The sequence below is a fragment of the Haemorhous mexicanus genome, chromosome 9, assembly GCF_027477595.1.
Source record: "Haemorhous mexicanus isolate bHaeMex1 chromosome 9, bHaeMex1.pri, whole genome shotgun sequence".
NCBI classification, from domain to species: Eukaryota; Metazoa; Chordata; class Aves; order Passeriformes; family Fringillidae; genus Haemorhous; species Haemorhous mexicanus.
In genome coordinates, this window is record NC_082349.1 from 22,396,533 (window position 1) to 22,422,058 (window position 25,526).

Sequence of the window (25,526 nt, forward strand, 5' to 3'; positions counted from 1 at the left end):
TTGAAGGGTATTGAGGACATTTTGTTGTAGCAGGTGATGACTGAACTGATTGCTGGACCCATTACACACAAAGAAGGAAGAACTGCTTGAAAAGGTGTAGGTCAAGGGCAGCCTTGGCTGCAATGACCACGAGACTTTGCAAATCCCCATGTGAGACAGCCTTGGAGGAATAAGGGGGCCAGGAGAGCGAGTCAGTCTTCAAGGACAACCTCCTTAGGGCATAAGAGCAGTCTACTGCAATACATGGAAGGTAAATCAAAAGTAACAGAGGAGAAGCATGGCTGGAGAGGGGACTCCTGACCCAGCCTTGGTGCACACAGGGAGCACGCTGAAGGAGTGTGCAGAGGTGGCAGCCCAGAAGGTTCTCAACGATGCTTCTTGAGCATGCAGAGAAAGAACTGCAAAATCCAAAGCTCAAGCTGAGTTGAAATTAGCAAATGATGCAAAGGGTATAAAAGGGCTTCTTGTGCTTATATGCCTGGAAAGAGTGGCCAGTGTCAGCTGGGTCCAGTGACCACACAGCAAGTCTGTTGTGATGAGGCTGGTTCAAGGTCAAGCCAGGAAATCAAGCCAGCAGGTCAGGATCAGGGAGGCAGGAGACTGGGCACTGACACAGCTGCAGCACAGCTGCAGTGTCGCTCAGGCAGAGGCCAAGTGCAAGAGCCTCAGCTTGAAAGCAGCTCCCAAGGGATGGAGAGGCAGGCAGGCCTTTGCTGAGGTTGTCTCTAGCTTTATTCCCAACAAATAGCTCAGATCAGCAAAAAGGCTGACCTTGAACTCAGTCACATAAACTCCTGAACCAACTAAAATCCTGGCAGGGGGAGTTGAATCAGGGCCCTGATGTACCACAGGCTGGGGATTTGCTGTGCAGAAATCAGTATTGCAGAATAAAACCTGGGGGACCTGGTGGACAAGGAGCTGACTGTGAGTCAGCAACGTGCTCTTGTAGCAAAAGGAGGCTGACAGCACTCCAAGCTCTGTGAGCAAAAGGCCAGGCAGCCTCTGAAGGGGAGGCATTAGTCCCTCTGTTTGTTTACTCTGCCCCATTTTGGGCTCCCCATCATGAGAAAATGAAACACTAATGCAGGGCCAGGGGTGGGCTGCCAGGATATTGTGTGGCTGGAGTTTCTGAGAGAGGGGGGAGCAGCTGAGAGAGCTGTGCTTGTTCAGCCCTAAGGAGAGGTGGCTTCAGGGAGAACCCCCCTGGTGTAGGCAGCTACTGAGGGGGGTGAGGAGAAGATGGAGCCCAACTTTTCCCAGAGGTGGACAGAGGCAGTAAAGATATGTTGAAACATAAGAAATTTTGACTTGATACAGTAATTTTCTTTTTTGCTGAGAGGGTTGTTGAACACTGGAGTGAGCAGGATGCCCAGGAGTGCTGCAGTGTCCCTCACCCTTGGAGATGCTCTAAGCCAACCTGCATGAGGCCCCAAGCAGCCTGCTCTGAGCAGGAACCAGAGGGGAGGGGACCATCCCACAAGTGGGATTTCACATGGCAGCAAGGTGCTTTGATGTGGTGTTAAAAGGCAAGTCTGAGGACAGAGGTTTGTACTTAGCAACACTTCTAATTCTCAGGAACACGTACACATCATTCTGCTCCAACATCTGTTAATAATAGAATATGAAGCAATACTACTTTCTCATGGAACTGTTGAGAAGAGCAACAGATGGAAAATTCTGTGCAAAATAAGTCATATCAATATGATTTAATTTTTGTGTTTGCCTGGGACTCTGACAACAAAATGGCCTGATTCTGTGGCAGAAGTACAGCAACATTTGAGAACTGCTAGGAGCCCTGTTCCCTTCACCACCATGGAGGAGCAAAGCCCTGAAATAAAACAGCGAGGTGGCTCCAAAGGCTCACTGCTGTCATCTTCCTGAACTCTCTCAGGCACAACCTCTCAAGTGCCAAACAGCATGGTGTTCCTGCCACTCTTCTGCTCTTAAACTGAATCTACAGCTCCAGTGGTTAGGGCAGGCAGCAGGACTAACTCCAGAAAATAAAGCCATCAGCTGTGTTCATGCACTGGGGCTGTACTGTCCCAAGGACAGCCCACTGGCCTTGCCTTTCTGGAGATGTCACTTCCTTCTTCTGCTCTCATTTTACCTAGCTATTAAACTCAAGAATTTCTTCAGTAAGCATTCTGATAAATATGGAAGTTTATTGTATTATTTAATTCCTGGGGGGATTATATTCTGTCTGCTGTGCTGAGAGCCCTCCCATCCACTTTGTGTCTTTGGTCTCTGATGCAGTGGTGAATCAAAAATGGCCAATGCATACAGGGATAACCCATCTGCCTGAAGTGTTTGTAGCTATTTAGCACAATGGCAATGGGTCTGTGGTCCTTACATCTCTGAATGAAGAAAGAGAAGATGTATTTGATATTTCAGTGATTTACCTGGGATCCAGTTGCATAACAAAGTGTTAAAACAAACAGCAGTGTAGAAGTCTTCCCTAAATACCTGCCATATACCTACATTAGGATTCATACACTACACAGGGGTATACTTTTTCCTTTACAGAAAAAGAAATATTTTGTTAGAGGGAATTTATATATTCATAAGAAGAGAATCTGACATTGCTGAGTTACCTTATGAGCAAAGCACCCTCAACAAAACATGAGGAGAAATCGCTGGCCAAGGAACCTGGCACTGGGGGCTCCCCATTGTGTCAGCCACAACATTAGAAAAGGGTCAGGGATATTCTGCAGGATCTTTTGATAGAGGAAACCATACAGTGATTTTTAATCTTTTAATGCAAGCAAATATAAAAAATACACTGGCTATCTCTATTGGCTATTTGTAAATTAAATACTGTTTGTAGAGCTGAGAGACTGGCTTTTTTATAACTAATTTCCATATAAAATTTCTGTCAGTATATACTCTTTTATATGTATGCCAGTGCATAAATAGGGCCATAATCCACGGCAAGTAAATAGCTGGAAACTGTTCTTTTAATATTTAGGATTCCTTGATTTACTGCTTGAAATTTTTTGGTAGACATAGCAGACAGTTTCTAAAGCAGTCTAGAAACTTTCAACACATTTTCATTTCAGTAAAGGTCAGTTCCTAATTTTGTGTACATTTGGCCTTACCACATTAAGTCCACACTCAGAAGATTACAAGAGTATGAAATTTTTATGTCTGATAACAAAAATCAGTTTCATACTGCTTTGAATAGAACTTTTAAAAAAAGCTTCATCATAGTTTTAATGAGTACCAGATTAATCAGGTAAACTGCAACCTGAAGCATTTAAAATATACATTTGAGAAGTATGAGGAGTATATTCTTGCCTAAAGAGAACCGAATTTATTCAGCAAGAAAGCATTCAATCCAGTACGAAACTTTTACTTGCAAATGACTTGAATGAGTGATTTCCTTCTCCTGAATCCATGCATATTGAAAGATGCTGCCTGACCCTGCTGCTTCACTAAAAAATTATTCCTTAAAGCAAACTGTCTGCTGGGCTGAAAAAATCTCAACAGTAATCACTAAGTGTGGGAAAGAATTGGGTATATTCCCTTAATATTGCCAGAAATATTTCTTGAAACTTTCTTGGAGTTTGTTGGGTTTTTTCCTATGCAAAGGAAAGAACAGCTTCTTTCTTTTTCCCATCTTTTGTTTCTCTGAATTTCCTAACAGGGAGGCTGGCTGCAAGGTGTCTGACTTGCATCTGAACTGGAACTGGGCAAAGACCAGCCCTTGTTTTCAAACACTCCTATGAATAATCAGCATCCACTGGAAAGCATTTGATATTTGCTGGCTGAAGGCTGGATTTGGGCAGCAGACCTGAAAGGTGCCTTATTCGACTGTTAGATTCTGCCAGCTGTCACTTCTGAATTAGAAATAAATTAGAAATAGAAATTAGAAATCCACAATTTAGAAATTTTCTAAATTGTCTATGAACTGAAGTTAATATGCATAGAAATATTACTTATGTTTAATTTCTAAATTAATTTGCATCTAAACAATTAATAAAGCATCCAGACTTCCTAGGTAAAGCAAATGTCTGGTTTACTTTACAAAGGCTTGTAAATATTTACTAAATGCATACTTCATGTCTTCTGTAGATTATGATGCAAATCCATCTAACAAACAAAAGCTATTATGGATCAGACTGCAAAGGTTTGCAAATACTACCAGTAAACCAAATGCTGAGCTAATACAGCCCTATCATAAACATTTACATTTTTGAGTGTCTTATCTCTCAAAGCTCTGTAGTTTGAAGTGATGTTCACTAAAGTTTCCCCATCTCCTTTGTTAAACTTCTAATTAAAGCTGATCTGATTATGAAGATCTGCTATCTCAGCTTGTTGGGAAGACACACTGATAAGAAAATCAAGGAAACCTCATTTCCATCCAAGCAATGATCTCTGCCCAGGAGTCCACTGATTAATTAATGAGTGTGTTTACCTGGGTGTGTGAGTTTGGGCAGGTTAGCCTTTGCACATAGCTTGGCTGCAAGGACAGTGACAGCCCTGGAATACAGCATCCCTGAACCTTAATGACAACCTAGCACGAGCATCACATGAAAGCATCACCTTACCCAGGCATGGCAAGGTGTCACTTTTGGTCATGTGCACCTTAAATCATCATCTGTTCTTGGGCAGGAAAATTTAGAGCCCTTTACAGTGAATTTTTGAATAAATAACATTGAAAGGTTAAAAAAGATGTTTGTATGATCATGCAAGGAGTCAATAAAAATGTGGAATACTTGTAGACATGTATATTCTATATATATTTAGTTAATAAACTAAAGTTTATTTATTTAGCATACATATATAAATAATATGATATAAATATATATATATATTATTTATAGTATTTAGTTAATAAACTCTACAGATTCTTGAAAGAGACCTATTTCCAATCTTGAGAGAAAGTATCTTTAAAGAAACTGAATTATGAAATCACATAATGTAGGTATGTGGTGTTTTTTTAAAGTACAGTATTTTGTCTTCAAGTATTGTCTCATGACAGTATTATGGCTAAGGAGTTTAATGGGGAAATTGATGTTTGTGAATTTGGTAGTTTGGAAAACTTTGCATAGGGGAGATGACATAGCCACTCATTCTCAACTGGGAATGGGTGTGTGTAAGATTCAAACAAGGTGATAAAAACCCCAAACCTCCAACCCCATTAAAACGGGGCTGAGAGCAAACTCTCATTGTAAGAGATGCTTTTCAAGTCTGTGAGGTGTGACAAGGGGATTATGTTGTTAGGAGATGTACTGATAGCTGCTGAGATAACATAAACCTACTGTAACTTATTTGAAGGAACAAGGACTAAAACAGACCCAAGTACACCTGGGGGTGAGTGGAGAACTCTTGGTACAAGGCATAAACTGCAGATCATATCAAAGTATTCTAAAAAATATTTATTATGGCCATAGAGTGGGAAACTTAATAGGTTTTGATTTTGCCATTTTTGACAAACCCATTGGTGTTCCCAGGGGAGAACATGTCTTTCAGCAAGCTCTGCTAACAGTGTTCTGAATGAAATCCCTTTATGGGTTTCAGGAGCACTTAAGAGGAAGACCACTTTTTTAGCAGTATGTTTTACTATTAAATGAATTGTACCTGGCGAGTGAGGAATTCTGTGATACTTAAGATTCCTGAATTGACAATATGTCTGCTCCAGCTTCTGGTTATGATGAGTGTTTTCTACCTCTCAAAGCCTTGCTGGAGTTATTTGGGATGGGAGATTTAGATCTGTACAGAGTTGGGTTCAGTCAGTGAACCCCAAACCCCTTCAGAGGGTGGCATTTTTGCGGAGGGTAAATTCTGTTTCCTGTGCTCCCTGCGAATCTCCCTGCACAAAGCATGCGTGCTTGCAGTTTGCATCAGGAGGATTCAAATTCCCCCATGCTAAATACTGAACAGAATAATTTTTGTCTTCAGAAGATTTGTGCTTTTGCCTTCCCTTTGCCCCTTTTATGCCTTCTGTGCTAAAAGAAAATCACTACATGTGTGAATGTAGTGGTATCAACTTGAAAAAAGTAAATGGCTTCTCATGGAACTTCTCTGCCTTGCTCTACCATTTCCAAGTGACAAGATGTGTGGCCATTTTTTGTCTGTTTCTCATCTCTCTTTTGGAGATTTTAACCCTGCTTTGCACCACTTTTATAGACCCAAATCCACATGGTTTTGATTTGGCAGAGAATGGCAGATTGCTAACAGAAAGGATGTGATGCTTGTTTTGGCATTTTGCTTGGTGTTTTTCATCTACATCTCTTGTTGTGTCCATATTGAGCTTGGTTGCAAGCTAGAAACTATGCTCTGTGAGGTTTTTTGACTGATGACAAATCTCATGAGGTTTGGGAACCCCATGAGGTTTAGTAAGGCCAAGTGCAAGGTGCTGCTGGAGTCCAGAAGGGGACACCCAGCTGATCAGAGGGATGGAGCACTTTTCCTATGAGCAAAGGCTGACAGCATTGGGTTTGTCCAGCCTGGAGAAGAGAAGGCTTTGGGGTGACCTAATTGCAGCCTTCCTGAAAGGAGCCTACAAAAAACACGGACAGGGACATTTTACAAGTGAAAAGTGACAGGGCTAGGAGGAATGGCTTCAAAATGAAAGACAGTAGGTCTAGATTAAGTATTACGAATAAATTATTTGCTCTGAGGGTGTTGAGGCACTGGCACAGGCTGACCAGAGAAGCTGTGCATGCCCCCATCCCTGGAAGTGCTCAAGGCCAGGCTGGATGGGGCTCTGAGCAGCCTGGTCTAGAGGAAGGTGTCCCTGCCCATGGCAGGGAACTTGGAACAAGATGATCTTCAAGGTCCCTTCCAACGTAGGCCATTCCACCATCCTTGAGATGGAGCTGCCCTGATGGCACTTCCATTCTCCTCTTTTTCAATTCAGATGAAGTAGATTTTTGGATTTTTTTTCATTTGGCCTCTTACTCCGAAGCATTAATAAATCTGGGAGAAAATTAAGGCTTGTAGGTCCAATTCAATTTACATGACACCTCTTTTACTGCCAGTACGTAAGAGCTGAATTGTGTCAGTATCTGTATCAGTTTTAAAGCTCCTTTACATTATTAGACTGATAAAAAGATGACTAATGAATATTCACCACTGGTAAACTGCAATGGAAGATGGAGTAGGAATCTTCATCTTTAAGTTACCTGTTGTTCAGTTGCTCCTGTCTACAAAACAAATGCTCATCTCCCCCACCTCCTGTGAATCCTCTTATATCAGTTCCTATGCTAATCTTTTAGATATAATTTAGGTTGAGGTCAGCCATTTTCATGTCATGCAAAACTTAAAGAAAAAGGCTTTGTGTCTTTTGGATTATGTGTAGAACAGCTGATTCTGAAAAGCCCAAGTATCAGTTGCTTCATGGCTCTAATTTGGAATGGAAAACCAGAGCAAACTACACTAACAGCTTCAGAATATACTAAATTAATTAATTTTCTGCATATCTAGAGGGTTTGCTTTCAGTTTTTCCTTCTTCCTTGATTCTCTTCCAAGGAAAAGCTGAAACCGAGGCAGTAGCAAGAGCTGGTTTTGAACACTAATACCTTTCCCACAACATCATCTTTCATTAAAAGCTGCTGTGGTTGCAAAACAGTCTTGAAAACATGAACTAAGTGTAACCTGGGCAGAGATGTCTGCTTAAGCTTTCACAGAGTCTCAAATAATAGCTCTGAGAGATGTGAGCCTCATCTCAACAGGGTGTTCTCTCATATGCCTTCTATTTCAACGTTGAACTTTCTCTACTCTTCCTGCTCTTCCAGGCAGGCAAGGTTTAGTCACTGCATGCAGTCAATTTACTCAGTGACAAGGCATGCATTTACTTTGGGAAAGAAACCCTACCTATTTTTTCTCCAATTATGATAAAATGAAATCTAAGGGACCCAATGGTCCTATCTGCCAAGACAGACCCCAGTCCAAGAGTGGCTGGAACTACATGGTAGATCAGCTTGACAGGCCGCCAGACTGCAAAAGTGGCAAGCATCAGCAGCTTAAGAGAAGAGAGAAATAGACATACACTAGACTTATAAAATATTTATTGTAATTCAAAATAAAGATTTACTGAAATCCTGGGGTTTTTTGGAGGTGGGGTGTTGGGTTTTTTTGGTTTTTCTTCTTTCTTGTACACCTCAAAGGGAAATTTCCCACAAGTAAAACGTCTCAACATCTGGATAATCATCTGATCCAAATTCAATCTTGTTAAAGTAATGGCCTTTTTTTATTTGCAGAAGAGACTTTCATATTCTGTGTGCTTTGTAGTAGGTCTGGGGGGAGAGATAGAGGGCAGAAGGGGAGGCAGGCAGAAAAACAGAGGTACAGACATGACTGTGGTTGTGTCCCATATCCTTCCCCGTGTGCTTCTTCTCCTTTTGGTTCTGTAACACCCCCAAGTGCTGGATGCCTTGCTCTTCCATCCCCTTGCTAGAGCAGACATGGACATTGCTCCCTTCTCTCCAGACTGATCCCACCAAAAAAGTTCAATTTAACAGTGGGTGAATTAGTGCTGTCTTCTGTGAGGGCCTCTCATGATACACAAAAATCCACATTTAACTGTTTTTTTTTTCTAAAAAACCCCTGAGCTACGTGAAGTGCGTTGTTATATGCTAAGGATACAAAGCCCCAAGCAATTTCATTTACTTCAGTGGGAGTTGCAAATACTGGCTGCTAAAACACGGCCAAAAATTACCACAGAACGAGGACTGGGAAAGCAAGTACTTGAAACCCAAGACAATCCCCAAGCTAAGGTTACTGCTACAACGTTCAGTTCTTTTTGGTGCACATCTATATGGTTTATTATTAGTTAATCCATGTCCTGTGAGGTGTGGAGGATGTGCAGTGAAGCCAAAACAATATTGGTTTGGAGAAGTTAGTATTTGTAATTTCCTGACTTTTGAATATTTGATTTTTCAGCCCCAGTAATGCACTAATGCTGTTTTATGTGTTTAATATATAATTGGCTTGAATTTTTTTCATCTTTTCAACTGCTGATACGATGATTAGCTTCTGGAGGAAGAGTGAAAATAATGACGTTTTCTCTTTGGCCCAGTACCACAGAATCTATTTTATGCACTTTTTCATTACAGTGTTACTATGTTGGTGAGGGAAACTTGGTGTAGGTGGGAATTTGGCTGCTCAGTGCCTCTCAGATGAATGAGACTTGGAAGCCTCTCAAGGACGGTGTTATTTTTATTTCCTTTCCAAACTCGAGGGAAGCACTCGAAGACTGAAAGCTTTTTATGTGTGTTTACAGGACGGTGGGTTTGCTCCAGCCGTCCTTGCTGCACCAGCTCTTCAGCCGTTTGGGATAGTGTTTGTTTAGCACTCGATAAAACAAAAAGCTAAGCAGATTACAGCAGGATAAATTAACATTTATGACCTTTAGTACGAAAAGCTCCCCTTTCCTGCTGTGCATAAAGAACGTGAAAGAGCCGCTACGATGTGTCAGGGCACACACGAGCCGGACCCATCCTCTGAGCGGCTCCAGCAGCGGGTGCAGGTGCCCGGGAGGTGACCCATGGCGGTGCCCCCGCGCTGCCCTGGCCCACCCGCCGGGCTCGGGCAGGCTCCGCAGCGCACCTGCCGCGGAGGGCACGGGCTGCCGCCCTCCCCCGCCGCCCTCAGGTGACACCAGCCCCGGCGGCTCTCCGGGCCGCCGCGGAGCTTCCTGGTTCCCAGAAGGTGCCGGAGCGGCTGCAACAGGAACTGAGAGACGGGGGAGGAGGCGGTGCCGCGCTCCGCCGCAGTCGCGGCCCGAGCCGGGGGAGCGGAGCGGAGCAGCCATGGGCCGCCGCCCGCCGCGGCGCTGAGCCGCCCCCGCCGCCCAGCGCTCCGCGGCCGGCGCTGCCCCTCCGGCCCTGCCGGGCGGGGCGCTTGTCCCTGGGGGCGCCGGGGCCGCCTCCGGGGCCCGCGATGTGACCATGGACAGCAGGTTCAAGTGAGTGCTGTGTGCGCGGGGCCGCGGCGGGGCTGTGGGGCGCGGCGAGCCGGGCCGAGCCGAGCCCCCGCGGCGGACAGGCGGCGAGCAGGCCCCGTGCCTGCCCCGGTCCGCCGGGCCCGGCGTGCGGCGGGCGGGGACGGGAGGAGGGGAAGCCCACCCGGCGGGAGCGTGCGAGGGGCCGGGCGCGTCCGCCGCGGCCGCTGAGTGACAGCGGGAAGGGCGGGCGGGAGGCGGCGGGGCCGGAGCCGGGGCGAGGCGGGACCCGCGGCGCGGGGGGAGCGGCGGCGCCCCCCGACCCGGCCCGCGGCGGCGGAGAGGAGGAGGAGGAGGAGAAGAAGAAGGAGGCGGATGCAGCCCCAGCCCCGCCGGCCGCTCCCCCGCCCCACGCCGCTTCCCGGCCCCGCGGTGGCCCCGGTCATCGCCCGTCCGCCGCGGCGCGGGGGACGCGCTCGGCAGCCGCCGGCCCGGCCGGGCAGAGGCCCCGGCGCCGGTCGGGCTGTGCCCGATGAACGGGGCCTGTGCGGGGGTGGCAGCGCGGTCCCGAGGCCGCCGGGCCCAGCAGAGCTGCCCGCAGTGCCCCTGCCCGCCGCGGGCCGAGGCTGTTACAGGCATCCCTTTAGGAGGTCACAGAACTGTCAGGGTGGGAAGGGAGCTCTGCAGATCATCCCGTCCTCTCGCATTGCTGAGGCAGGGTCATGTAGAGCAGGTGACACAGGAACACTTCCAGGTGGGTTTGGAACGTCTCCAGGGGAAGACTCAGCGACTGTCCTTGGGCTGTCTGTTCACTGCTCTGCCGCCCTCGGTGTAAAGAAATTGTTCTTCACGTTCAGGTGAAACTCCTTGTGTTTCAGCTTATGGCCATGGTGGTTGCAGACCACCCTTCTGTCATTACGGCGTGGCCGGTGGAGAAGAGGTTCTTTGGGTGTTCGGGAACATTGCCGTCCCGGCTGCCCTCCGGCAGCGGCCGCCTGCTCTCCTGACATTGAAAGTGACAAGATGTTACCCACGGGTTTCGGCAATTGACAAACAGCTCCGTGTCTGTACGCGCTGAGCAGGCTGGCACCGCGGAGCTGGCAGGGAAACGAGAGACGAGAGACAGGCTCACAATTCTCAGATTAGTTTGACACATTTTTGACACTTCTGAGCGTAGTGGGATGTGAAGAGTAAACTTAGAAGCATTTTCCTGCAAAAGCAGTTTTAGAGTACTACAGTGAAAGACAGAAGGCAGTATTACTTCAAAGACCTTTTTTGAGTGTAACTCATCTAGGAGTTGAGTTAGAAGCATTCATTTGGTGATTGTAACACAAACTGATTCACATTAAAAAGACCCAGCCTGAGAGGATAAACCGAAGGCCTAAGCTAGAGCAATGTCATGGGGAGATGTCATTTCTTTTAAATGAAGAATTTTTGTGGTTCAGTTTTCTAGGTGACTCAACCAAGCAGCCTTATCAGTTTCATTCTGAACCTGCTCACCAGCCAGAGGAACAATGGACAGTTTAACACCGGAGTAAATCTCCAATGTCCTGGATTTACACTGTTGTAACTCAGACCAGAATTTCATCTCCTATATGCAGGATCAGTAGATAATTTCTCCAACAAAATGCTTTGAAAGGCAAGGAAAGAGTGTGGTATGGGCAGGTTATGTCTTCATAATATGAATTGGACTAGAATTGTTTATCTCAATTGATGATGGTGCTGAGGTCAGTGAAAGCATGTACTGAATCAATTAATTTGTGACAGTTGAGTTTTTCCATGGCTCAGCCTTTGGATTTCATTCAATACATTATTTAAAGAAACAACAATGTTTTAATTTACTCTATGCTTTATGTGAAGCATCCTAGAAACCTGGAACCAAGTCTTTTTTTTTTTTTTTTCCTATGCCTAAATCTCCAGCTGATTTCAGTGGGAGTGTTACACAAGACAGGAGTTCCACTGTGAGCCTTTTATGTGGTTAAATAGATAATTGATATGGGTGTGGTTATACCGCTTGTTTTTAATATAAATAGCAGTGTGCTTGGTAGGCAGAGAGGGGTGGATGGCATGGTAATGTCATTTAGACGTGTTTCAATGAATATGTAGTTTGGGATTAGGTTGAGTGTTAATTGCTGTTGGCACACGCAGTTTGTTATTATCATCAGGTGGAAGAGGCGCCGGCCGTCACACGCAGCTGCCCTTGATGGCTACTGCAGATAGGGAGGCTCTGTCTTCCTGGCGAGCTCGGGCTTGTGGCCATCCCCACTTAGGGCACTCCTGTTGGCTCTCGCCCTGAATCACGCCGGAGGTTCAGCCTTTAGAGGCCCAGCTGGCGATCAATATCTGGTGAACGAGGAAGCCAAATGATTCTCGGCCTTGGGGTGGTAATCAGGTGCATTTAAAGGATGGCGGCTAAACACAGGGAATTAAAATGGAAGTCTAATGATGGGCTGTTCCTACTTAGTAGAAATAAGACATAGCTTTAGAAAAGGCTGCCTGCAACTCCATTAATGTTGCAGAGTGATTGATTGATAAGGAGCTTAGTAGCTCTTTTTTCTCAACTGTTAGATGAGGTATGGTGAAGTGACTTAAAAGCTATTTGATATATGAGGCAGTGACAATAAAATGTAAATAAATCACACAGTTTAGCTTGTTTATCTTTCTTATTCCTTTCTTAGGGCTTTATAGGGAAATGTGACTTTTTGGTTCTTCTTTAGAAGTAATCTGAGTACTATTTTTGTTTTAATAATATTTTAATTCTATTTATTTTTCTATAAAAAGAATGGAAAGACTATAACAGTAGAAATAACATCAGAAATATGTATATGATAATTGGTTGTGTTTGTTTCTTCTAGGGAAAATCCAGAACGTACCTTTGATTTGGTACTGAAAGTAGAATGCCAAGCTACAGAAAACGAAGGTAATACACTGTGCCTAAGATATTTATATAGAGAAATGAGAGCTAGAAAAAAATACTTGGCATCCCAATCTAGTGTTATTTTATACTTTGAATTGCTTTTGGACTGAGATTGCATTAGAATGTGCCTATGATTATTTATTTGCTTTTTAAATTCTATTACTTTCTAGTTGTTGTGGGGTTTTTTTATGTTTTCATTTTAGCTGTTGTAAAAATATTTTTGTTCTCCATGATATATTTGCAAAACTTGGACTTGAAATGTATTTTCTACTCTTAAAATGTTGATTTTGTGTAAGATTTCATTTTAGAAGAACAGTTGACTTTTCTCTATCAGGGGAGTGTTAATTTTGATCAGTGTGATAGAGAGAAAGTAAGTTATTTTCTGAAAAACAATAGGAAGAGACTTTCTTTGTCACTCATGTTTGGCAGCTGCCTTGGTTTGCTACCCCATACAAACAGCAATGAGAGCTGCCTTGAGCTTGTATCAGCCGTCACTTTCACATCTCTATAAACACGAGGTAAAAGAGATGTAGTAGTGCAAGAGTTATCTGAGAGAGGCTTTTTTTTTCCTCTTGGGCAAAAAGAAGATGGGCTTTCCAGTACTGAAATTCAAGTGACCTCTTGGAAGTCCACTGGGGGAACTCGGTTCATGTTCTCACACGAGGTTGTTGGCCTTACAAAAGCAAAGGGAGAGGAGGAGTCTTGTCGGGCTTGTATTGTGGTCATGTTAGTCTGTGACAGCTGTGTCTTAATCACAACTATAAAAACAATAAACTACATCTTAAAATAGACTATATTTCTTGTCCTACTGTGCTAAAGGATACTGGTTCCAGAGTTTACTACTTTAACAAGTAAGAGGCCTGCCGAAGTTTATAGCCCCAAACTATTCTTTTTTTTTTTATATTTCAGACAGTGTTTCTGTTAGTGTGAGTTGTAGGAATGTGCCTAATGTGTTTGGAAAAACCCTATTTTTGTTGAAGCTAAACAATTGTAGGTCTTCAGGTCTTTTAGTTATTTTTGTTACCAGCCAGGATCCTCCAGTTTATCACCTGCTTTTTTGATTTGGTGTTGGTATTGTCATAGTTTGGCAAATCAGGTGGACTTTCCTAACTATGATCATTGTTGTGGCTTGGATCACATGGTACTCTGCCCACTTTTCTCTCCCTTTAGCAGTTTTTGCCTTAGTTCTTTCATAGTTGATGTCTGGGAATGCTGCTTAGCTACTTGACTAGGATTTGTTTCTCTTGCACTGTTCTTTTAGTTATTGCACCCACCCAATATCCCTTCCCGGGGGCCTGTTCATGGCTTGGCTTAGGCCCAACTTCAGGCTGCAGCTTTTACTCCCTTTCTTCCTTTCCCCCCTGAGAGCTAGACTGTTGGTAATCCTTCCAGGTCTTCATCTTGAAGTCTTGAAAAGTGCGGGCTTTTCCCTTCTGTGATCAGAACATGGATCTATATCCTTTTAATTCCTTTTATCTTCTGTTTGACTTCTCATTTTTCTTGTGCATCTTTCTGCACTGCTGCCATAAGAAACCACTTCTCATTGCGTGCAGCTCTGTGAATGACTGCCTACACCTGAATTTTGGTCATAGGCACTTCCCTTGTCTCTCTTGCTTGGTAGTTTTGCTGTTTATCATTTGTCCTCGTGGAGAGAAGCACCTTTAAGAAATTTATGTGTCTCCTTGCTCATGTGTTAATGTGGGGACTGTTTGTGACTGTATTGTGGTTGCATTCTCTGCTATTCTCCCTTTTGTCACAATGGCTTCTAGGCTCTGTGGGCTCAGTTGCTCTTGGTTCATGGTGTGGCCAAAGATAGGAAGGAGGTTTGATACCAGTAATTTTTTGGAGTCTGCAGTGTGTAAGTGGTGGGGGGCTTAGGGGTCTTTAGCTGGCCTGCAGCTTATGTTGATTCTTGCATGCATCCACAGATCAGGACAAAAGTACAGTCCCCTTCTGCCAATCTAACAGTGCTGGCTGAATATTCCAGTTACCATCCTGTTGTACTTGGTGACCCATCTGGGATTTGTTTTAATGTCTTTCCTATCATATCTAATTCAGATAACAAACTCACTCCAGTGAGGGCTTGACATCATATTTACATATGGTATTATGAGCACAGTGATGTATCAAATTAATATATCTGAATGTTAAAGTTATCTAAAGGAAATTCACAAGGGACAAAAGTGTATTGTCTTCACTGCCACTTTGGAAATGGAGCACAGGGCTTGTCATGCAAAACAGGGAGCTTTCAAGGTTGGTTTATTATAAGGCCTAACAAATTTGACAGTTACCCTGTATTGTAGGTCTTGCCTTTAAATAGATTTTCATGCTAGGATAATCTTTTGAATATATCATACTTGAAAACATGATCCATTCACCTGGTTCTTTGCTCATGCCTCTTTCTTTCTTATGAAAGAGATTTGTGTTTAAATAGGGGCTTTCTCCCTCGCATCCCATCTGCTCCTTGTACTTGATCCTGAAGCTATGTCAGGACTGAATTTGTGACATCACTGTCACCAGTGTTGCCGTGGAAATATCACAGCCACAAAATTATGATCTCCCTGCATGAGTGAGCAGCCCGAGAAGCCGACTTAGGAGCGAGGAAGACCTTAATGTGACCCGTGTATCTCTATCTTTTTATTTGCAAGCTTTGCTGTAGTCTCTGTTCTCCTGTATTTTAATTTCTCTGTGCCAATGTGTAACTGTTCTAACAAATCAAAATGGCCATGGCCTTACTGCATGTGGAGCTCTTACTAAGATGTTTTTATGAGGATGCCAAATGCCTGTAACAATCGGACACGATTGAGCGTTTTACTGTTAAAATTGTTTAACACTTTTGGAAAAGTAGTTTTTCATAACTTCTTAATTACAACATAGCTCTCCAAGAATGTCAGTTTTTCAGACTTTACATTGTCCTAGGACTCTTCCAACTGTAAAGGATCATACATACATGAAATGCAGCATATAGTTACTTCTATGTGTTAAGAAATTTGTTCTTCAATTATTCCACTAATTACTTTCAACATAGGTGTTTACATTGAGTAGAAACCAAAGAGATTCCATCTAAGTTAGTATGAATTTATCACTTCGTGTTTGGTAGGTAGCTCTTGAATTGGTTACAGGCTCAGTTGTGCTAGTATGTATTTATTTATAGGTGGATAAATAAATTTTGTTTCCCACTGGATACATGGTTTCTGGATTTTTTTGTGATTTAAGAGTAGCTTACATACTTGAATATTTGTTACTCTGTTTTTAACTACAGGAATGCACAATTGCATTGCTAGAACAGTGATCTTCCAACCCTTTCCTCAGACAGGAGAGGGAAAAAAAGGATACTGTCTACCTAAATATTCTCATAATTCCCTCAACAGTTTAGGATATATGCTTAGTGTATTTTCAGAGTAAATCTCCAAAGAGGAGACAAAACCCTTAAGACCAACATGAGATTGTAGCCCTTTGCAGTGCTGAGAATAGTAAACATCAGTTAGTAACCAGCTGATGTGACAGCTTTTACTTAGGAAAATTCATAACCCATTTCTCGCAAGACTTTTGAGATGAACTTGCTTCTGTCCAGCAGAGTTTGCTGAGTGACTGGGACAGAAGTGCTAAGCTATTCTAACAGCCTGGTATTTGCTAATTGTGAATTTGGCTTGCAATGTGAGTAGCACCTTACAGAAAAAAGTTTTACACTGCCTTCCAGGCAGTTGCATATTTTTGTAATTCTTTTCTGTGTTATTCCTTAATGAACAGCGAACAAGAAATAGCAAAAACATGTGCTCAATTTAATATCAGCAGCAGGCCTTCTGTATTAAATTTTCACTTACAGACCCATAGGGCAGCTTGATAACAGATATTATCAAAACTGCTGTGTTATTTTAAGGACAAGAATTTCTCTTTAGCTTTAGGGTGAAAAGTTTTTTGCACTTTGAGCTGAGTCACCCTTACTGGGTATCAGGAGTAAAGCAGTAGTTCAGTTGTCCTAAGTGCAGTCTTACATAAGGGTATTGCTCAACAGCTGCACCTACAGCAGCTTTACTCTCCTCCTGGCACTCTTTTGTCCCTTGAAAATTACACTGCAACTGGCACTGGAAGATGGGTTGGAGCCTAGGAGTTATCTGAATAAAGCTGTCTGCAGCTTTTTTTTTGCTATCCAGATCCTTCTATCATGAAAAGTAAATTGAATTTCTGAAATGTTGATGTTTCTGAACTTTTCCACCGGACATGTCCAAATTAATAGTGCCATTGTAATCTCTCTGAGGAGTGTCTATGTATCTGTGTATCTATGAGTACACAAGCATCTACAGGTTGTACATACACACCTCTAAGTCTGAACCGTGGGTTTGAGTTAAATGGGCAGATATGGAGCTGGCAATTTAACTCAGTCTATACATTTTATATCCTGTGCATTGGTTCTGTTAAAACTGGGTTGCAGATGCAAAAGGCAGGGCAGATACAGCAGCCAGCAGTAGAAAAGCAATGTGCAACAGCTTCTGTGAACATAAAGTTTTCAGCGTTTCTGTCCACAGCTTCCCGAGAAGATGACTCAGATTGGTTTCAGTGTGGTTTAGAGAGTGCTGTTTGCTATACCTTCTTTTTCTTTGATTATAGCACATTAAAAAAAAACAACAGGCTCCTCAGACGCTGCAGGTAAATCCAGAAAAGTCAACTACTGAATTGTGGTTTGGGTCTAAAGCAATCCTGACTGTAAAAGTTTTACTTGAAAACCCTTTTAAAGTACCAGTTCATTTTCTGTCCAATCTAAGAATAATTGTTGGAACACCCATGAAATTTGGTTGCTTTATTTCTATTTCTTTTTTTAATGCTAAGAAGTCTTATATAGCTCTAGGGGTAGATAATGTGATTTCCAGAGAGGGTGTTAAATAGTTTGTGTTGAATTGCATGAATAACTCCTGTAGTTTATTTTGCTTCTGCCAGAATAATAATAAATCTTAGTGATGTGTGATCTCCAAATTATTTTTCTTTAAAGGGCCTTATATTCATTAAATTTTCAAGAAAAAGGCACAAATCCAGTTTGTGTGTTGGTAGAGTTAAAAACTGTATACATTAAGTCCAGGAATTAGTTTAGAAATGCAAAATTCTTTGTCTGAGGTTTGATTGCTCTCTGTTAAGGTACTAACAAAGTATGTAAATCCAGAAAGGTCCCAATTCCAAAAACAAGTTTAATGCAGTTGGTAGTTTTGTCCAAGGGTAATCTGTCTTGCTTTGGTAAGGTTTAGATTTAGAGTCTTCCAAAGGTGCCCGTAGGATTGTGGACAGAGCTAGCACTGCTTTTTCATCTGTTTTTTCTTCACTCTAGAGTTGTTTGTTAACCACATTCTCTGAGCCACTGGGTGTAACATGCTGATCAAGATAACTTCTTTCCTCTGCTCTACATTTTTTATACAGTATCTTTTAAACCTGATGAAAAAGATAATTCTATCAGAGTAACACATGAAGAAGTCTGCAGGATTTTTTTTAAGAGCAGTAAAAACTTTTGATGTGGTGTTTATATACTGCTAACCTTTTTCCCTGTTGGTTTTAGCTGGAAGGGTACTAAATAAGTACTGGCCCACAGAAAATTAGGTTTCTCTACTTTTTAAAAGCATCCTCTGTTCTTCAGGTAACTGTGGAGAGCAACTATATGTTGCTATGAACTAGATAAGCTTTCTTAAAATATCTCATGTGTATATTTTAGTCTCAAATACTGTATTAACATAGAATTTTTCAATTGGTAAAATGTCATTTGACAGCATTGGATATCTGCTTATAGTATTAGCTTAGATGCAATTTTTGTGTATTAGAAAAAGAAAAACTTTGTTTTTATATTCTTCAGAAGTTTCATTGAGCTTAACATCCGCTCCCCTGCCCCCCTGCCCCAACTCATTAACTCATATGTTATTTAGGTTACTGCTACTTCCCTGTAGTGGTTTCTTGCTATTCTGTTGCAATTTCAAAGCTACAAAGGACATTTAATCTAGCCTGATTTCTCTATAGGATTGATTGATGAGGAGAAGAAAATATCACAGTCTTTTGTTGAGGGTTGTGTAAATGCTTTGAAGACAAAAGCAGGCAGTATATGAAAAGCAGGTAGAGCATCACTTGTATCCTTCAGACAAAACCAAGGGATATGAGCCAGAGTTTGGCTGAAGTTCTCTAGTGTACAAACACCAAGCATAGCTGTAAATCCTTCATAAATTATAAACTTTAAACCCTCCACTTGTAGCTAAATGAGTAATTTCATTGTGTTCAAATTTCTGGCATTTAATTGGAAAGCCCCTGAGGGTATGAACAATGTCTTATGTGTGTTTGGACTGTCACTAGCATAGAGTGGGTGTTAGAAAATTATGAACAACAAATCCAATTAAGACAAGAATGATTTTGCATCTAAGATAAAGATTGGCGTTTTGATGCTTTTTACCTTTTCCTTCTTTTCTCCAGAGACTGAGAAATGCAGTGTAGTCTCTACAGCTTTCAGCTTCTCCACAGATGCAAAATTGTGGAGGAAAATGTTGCTACTTTTTAGTGTCTCATTTCCTACAGATCTTTTTTCTCCACCAACCTCCAGAGATTCTTGGATGTATGTGTAATTTGGAGGTGGGTGCAGATATGTGTATGTAGGAGGGGAAGGGGTGAGAGCTGCTGAAGAAATAGGTCAAGGAAGCCCTTTCTCCTATCTTGCCTGCATTCTTTACCAGGGTGAAGAGACCTCAGTGGGGAGGGCTGACCCCCCTGCTCCCCAGCAGCCAGAGGACAGTCCTGGGAGGAGTGGCAGGCTCTGCTCTACTGCAGAGATTCCAGCTGCAGTGATGTGGGGGCAGACACTGTGCTATCACTGCTGGTAGAGATGAAGTATTCCCCTGCAGGCACTTGCCTGGCTGTGTCAGTTTTTCTTGTAATGCCATATGCCACTTTTAGCAGGGTGATCGGGTTTTGGGCAGTGAAATTAAAAGGGAAAAACTTGATGAGCTAAGGAATACAGATGTTAAGCTGGTATAAAAAGGATTTTGTATAAAATTGAGTAGAATGAACCAACTAGTATTAGTATAACTAAACATAAGTTGAAAATAGCCATGTGTGTAATGCAGTCAATCAGTATGAAAGTTGACGTTCTTGTGCTTTTTTCAAATTTAATTTTAGTTTCATTTTAGTACTTCACTATTTGAGATGGCTGCCTGGGGGATAGTTTGTGGGCTTTTAAATTGCTTGCATTCAGAAGTGTTAAGAGTTTGCATATTTTCCTAAGCTAATGTCAGCATGCTTCAGCCCTCCCACACACTGAGCAGCCAGCCCATCGTACACAGAGATTTATCTTTCTTCAATGGGATATTTTATGCTGCTTCCTCTCTTTATATATTATGTTAGGACTTGTATATTTTTTTTTAATGTAAGGAGGATTTAAAATCTGCTGAAAAACTTTGAAAAGTGGTTCAACTTTCAAGGTTTAAAATACTTTTTTTGCAGAGCTGTAAGACACTTCTCTGTCTACCACTAATTTGAAGAGGCTGAAGTGTAGGGTTTCCTGTCTGGTTAACAAAAATAGTTTTTTAATTCTTTTTTTCTTTGCCACTGAAGATATTATCTGGAGAGTGGCAGATACGTGTAGATGCACATGTTCATCATCTAACTGTTGAAATAGATACTTCTGTATGTAAATAAAATAAAACATGATCAGGGCTACAAAGGGAAGAGTTACATAAGTGCTTGTGAAAGGCTTAAAAACCCCTGAAGCCAAGTAAAGTGCTATTTTTGTTCCTTAAAGTAATGTAGTAAGAGCAATTTAAGCCTAGCATTGCTTTGCAACTAATATGTTAAGAATCCATATTTTTCGTGACAGGCTGATGTGTGATAACTCCAAGATCCCTGTAAAAACATGATATTTACAGGCAGATACTTAGGGTGGAAGATTCGATGTGACTCACAGATAAAGTAAAAAAATGCTGAAAACATTAATTCTGATATTTGCCTTTAATATTTTTCCATATATTCTGGAGAATTGTAGTTTTATGCTTAGAATTGAGTAATTTGGGTGAACAAAGACTTTTTATATTTTGTGAATCTGGTTTAGGAGAAAATTTTAAAACTTAGTACTGAACTTTATTTGTAAAAAAGAAGAGAAAAAGCAGAAGTTAAGAAAAAAGGCCTGAACGAGATTTTGGGTGTGGTATCTGCGTTTCCTGCACTGGGAAAGCCAAGGCAGCAGTTTACAGTCATACTGTGTTCCTTTGCAAAATTCTCAATCCTTGTTTGGAAGGTTTTGTCCAAGTGTTAAATCCTTAATTAGAAACAAGGTTTGAACAACGCCCTTAGATTATATTTCCTGAATCTGGTTTCTTTATGCATTTGAATGGGTATTCAGATGTAGATTGAAACCTAACTAAAATTAAAAACTTGTGTCTGAAAAAAGCATATTGGTTAGGCTTTCTGTGGGACATATTTTAAAAACTTTTTTAGTTAATGGCAAGTTTGATCATCATAGAGGCATAATCAACATAACCAAGGTATTTTCCTGTAAATGGTTTTACACTGCATTGTTCCTTAAACTCAGCACCATAGAATGACACAAATACTTCCTGTCCATCTGACTTTAGATGCTGTTCAATATCAAGGGTTTTATTTGTTGCACCACTTGAACCTGTATTAGAGCACATAGAAGTATTAAGTTGTGTTGCCATTGTGTGGATGGGGTGAAATGTTTGCTTTTGGGAGGAGGCAGTTCTTTTGCTGTGTCAAAGGACTAACTAAACGCAAAAATCTGCTTAGTAGTTAAATACTGGGTGCTAAAAATTGAATTTAACTGTATTGAGATAGTTGCACTTGACACAGGGAAGCCATGCTGATAATGATTATAGGCACAGCATTATTTCCTTCAGAAGTTACAAAGAAAAGCTTAACATTTTAAGGCAGTTGTTTCCAGGAATGAAATTGAGTTATTGGGGAACAGTGATACTTTTTATATCCTCAGGTTAAGATGCAGTGCAAAAAAAAGAGTGGTTTGTGCTACATTGAATGTGTTTGTGTTCTGTTTAAATGCAATATAAGAAAAAGTAGCAGCATTAAGGCAAAGGACAAGGGTTGTGTGGTGATTGCAAACTTACTAGAAATACTTAGGTCTATAATGAGTTTGAAATAATGGAGTGAAACCATTGTGCCTTCAGAGTGTCAGGAGGGAAGCAGTTACTGTAATGTAGTCTTGCTGGCAGGAGCTGATCCTTTATGCATCATGTTCCCATCTTCTCTAGGTCCTTTGGCTCCTAAGCTGTATTTGCTGTTTGTGTTTCACTTCAAATAGCTGGCACTGCTAAAAGCATGTGAGGGAAGCATCCTTCCTGCTGCCAGGTGGCACCTGGCAGGCTGGCTCCGTGGGCACGCTTGCCATCCAGCTGCTGGGGCTGCCTCTGGAACTGACAGCAAAAGTTCATTAGGCAGGTCACATAGGGAGGGACCGATGGGATTTTCATGCTTTCAATGTAGCTTTGGCTGTTGATTCATCCCTTAGTGTTGATTTCAAGTATTTCAGGTTTGTTAAAGTAAATGTATTGCCAGTTCAGGAAGCTAAACACAGCTAGGTATGCCCTTACTCTGCCCTACTATCTTCCTGTTGGCTTTGTGTTGGAATCTGTTTGGGTTTTGTTAAACTCTTGTCTTGTTTTTGAAGAAATGGGTTTGACAACTGTGGTGGTTTTTCCCAGTTCTTCTGTTCACAACAAAATTTAGGTCCTAAGGAAAAGCCCCCATACTCAAAGTTGGATCCCTGTCACCTGTGGGCAGGTATAGATTTGGAGATAGATTAAATTTTCATTTTGTACAAACAAAATTCTGGCTAAAGACCACAATTGTACTAAATTGGTATCATGCAATTCATAGAACTGAAAATAGTTAACAGCATTGTGACACAGCAGAGGAAATTCTGATGAATTTTGTGTCCAGGAAAGACTTTTGCTGGTATTCATTGTCTAGGTGACTTTTCCCTTTAAGAATACTGCCAGCTTAACAAGAGCTTCAGTTTCCTTGTAGCTGATGAACTTTTGCTGTCACATCAGTGGAGACTGTGATGTCAGTGGTTAGGTGCCAGGACAAGTAAAGCTTCCTGACACCAAAACTGAGGTAGGTGAGGTTCTGAGCATTCAGTTTCAGTTTCAATCAGGCATTCAATCAGGCATCTGAGTAAACCTGTTTTAGATTCTGGGAATGGGCATGTTGCATGCAATGTAAGTATGTGTTTCCATCTGCTTTAACATGGGTTTGGAGCCCTCTAGCACCTTACTAGTTCTAGTCTAAAAATGCTTTTACAAGTGTCAGGCAAGACAAAAAAAGCCAGAACTAGCAAGTGTAATTAATTAAGTAAGGAATTCATAAAGCACTTTTTTTTTGGTCTTGATATAATATGCTGTGTTATACAAAGAATGATTTGAAAGATATATTCTTTTGCATTCTGGTTGTGATGTTAGAAATCAATACTATGACACTGCTGGACCAAAAAAAGCTTGAGATGACCACTCCTTAAGTGCCTGGGTGAAAACATTTTTCATTGGCAATAAGAACATTAATAAAATAAAGCCTGTCTTAAACTGTGTGGCAGCTAGTAACAGTGACTCTCTTATTTTTAAATAAACAATTTTGTGTGATGTTACTGGACACTGACAGATACAGCAGACTGTCATTGAGAATACTGGTTGGGTCTTGCAGTCTTTGGAGGGAATTTGCATTGTGTTTTCAGCAGTGAACAAAGCAGAAATTATCTCAGCTCCTAGTATTGGGGAAAGTGATGAAGGGCAGGGTAAACCAGCTCAAACTGTAATAAAAATTAACTAAACTACCAGAATTTTCAGTGGAAGTGAAGTAGGATGAATTTTAGAAATAAAAAGGTAGTGAATTGTGTTGGCTGTGGTCAGCAGAGCTCTTGAAGCCAATAAATCCACGAGGATGGCCAGATCACGAGCACTTGCTCTGTTATTGCTGGGGAGCATGATCCTGGTCTCTGCTTATATATGATGTGCTTCTTGCAGTTTTAATAGATGAGGAAGATCTGAAACTACAGCAAGCATTGAAGATCTAAAAAGAGATAAATACTTTGCTTCCTGCCTGAAATTATTTCAGTTCAATGTCTGGGTTTCCCTGACCCTCCTGATGTGGGTTTGCATGTCTCTCAGCTTTGAAACACTGATTTTTCTCTGCATTTCCCAGAAAACTTTGTGGTAACTACATTTGTCGTAAGAGAACCCATCTGTGTGGCTTCTTGTATCTTGGTGTTTTGGATGGTGATGCTTTCTATGGCTGCTGGACCTTCATAAACTGGAAAATACTCTGTGTGGTAATCTGTGTGGAAATAAGGATACCTTGTTATGAGATGTTGTCTGCAAAAGGAGAGTACCCAGTGGAGATTTTAGCTTTCTGGTGAGCAGTGGCTGTACTTCATACGCTCTCCAACTTTTAAAATATTCAACAACCCATCTAAAAGGAGAGAGAAGTACTGACTATAAAAATTGGAATGTGTATTCAGTCACTTCATAAATATGATGTGGCCTAGGATTGCAGAATGATCTATGCATTCAGCAGTTAACATTGTCATTAATGACTTCAGTAAAAGAGCCTAGAATTAATTCAACTCAGGACAGTTGCAGAGCTGCTCATTACAGATGTACTGTAGCATGGACTTAGAGCCAATCTGTGTAAAGTAAATATATACCCTTAGAAGATTCAGTTCTGGATTTCTGCTGAGAACATAACCGGGCTCTGTATGGACCCAAATCAGAATTTCTCACATTATGTCCTAGGAACATAATAGGATTTTATGATCTGATAAAAGAGAATTAGTGTTTTGTGTCTCACCATGTATGCTCCTCCTCTTATCTTAATAAACAAGGAAACTTGATACTGGCATGTAGTACTGGGGGACTTCTGCTACTGAAGTTCTGCTTCTGTGAATTTTAACACTAGAAATTATTCATCTAAGCATGACCAGTATGTTTTAACTGTCAGCACATCTTGAAATATTCATTTTTCAGGGAGCAAGACAAAAAGTCTTGCTAGGACGGGAAGTGCCAGAACAGCATAAACAATATTTGCAAACAATGTGATGTTTGGAAGCACTTTGTATGCAGAGAGATCAAAGTGAGTTTGGTCTTTTCTTTCTTTTCTTTCTTTGTTTTGTTTTAAGACCTATATTTAGTTAATGTTGCTTTGGGTATGTTGAGCAGTATATATTACTTAGCATAGCATTTACTATAGCAGCTTTGTGCTTGTGCATTGAACACAATGCAAATCATGAAACAGATCCAGATTGCTTAATTTGAGATAAATGTTGAAAGTTAAGTGTTACAGAAACTGAGAAAGTGCCTTTCTATTAATCAATGTTCCAGAATTTAATTTTTTTTCTTTTTAAGTCATGGCAGTATATATTCAATTCATATATTTAATAGGAATGTTAGAAGTTCTGTCATGTTTGTCAACCAAAAAGAAATTATAGTGTATGTTGTCTTAAATTAATATTCTTTTCAGAGACCAATACTGATCCATTACAAGAAAATAGTATGTTTTGAAAACCAAAGAAACCAAAGTTGAAATATAGATCAATCGTTCTAAAGTTTAATTACCATGTCATGTTCATGCGTGGTTCACCAACATTTATTGAGGCATTTATTTAACTTCACAGGGGGTATTAACTAGATGTACTGGAATATTGCAAATATGCAGGGTTAGGCAGAGACAGTTCTTCTTCCAGGT

At 41.4% G+C, this 25,526-nt stretch overlaps 1 protein-coding gene across 5 annotated transcripts in view; it reads left to right on the top strand.

The window, feature by feature from the left end:
- The first annotated feature begins 9,760 nt into the window (after nucleotides 1–9,760).
- Nucleotides 9,761–25,526, top strand: part of DENND1B (DENN domain containing 1B) — a 150,698-nt gene continuing 134,932 nt past the window's right edge. For 4 of the 5 annotated variants that reach the window (XM_059854461.1, XM_059854462.1, XM_059854464.1 and 1 more), the window contains exons 1-2: nucleotides 9,761–9,910; nucleotides 12,742–12,806. In XM_059854461.1, coding sequence (XP_059710444.1) covers nucleotides 9,894–9,910; nucleotides 12,742–12,806 — 82 coding nt within the window. In that variant the 5' untranslated portion in view covers nucleotides 9,761–9,893. Of the gene's footprint in view, nucleotides 9,911–12,741; nucleotides 12,807–24,814; nucleotides 24,915–25,526 lie in introns of those variants that run through there. The other variant, XM_059854463.1, reaches the window with a different exon arrangement.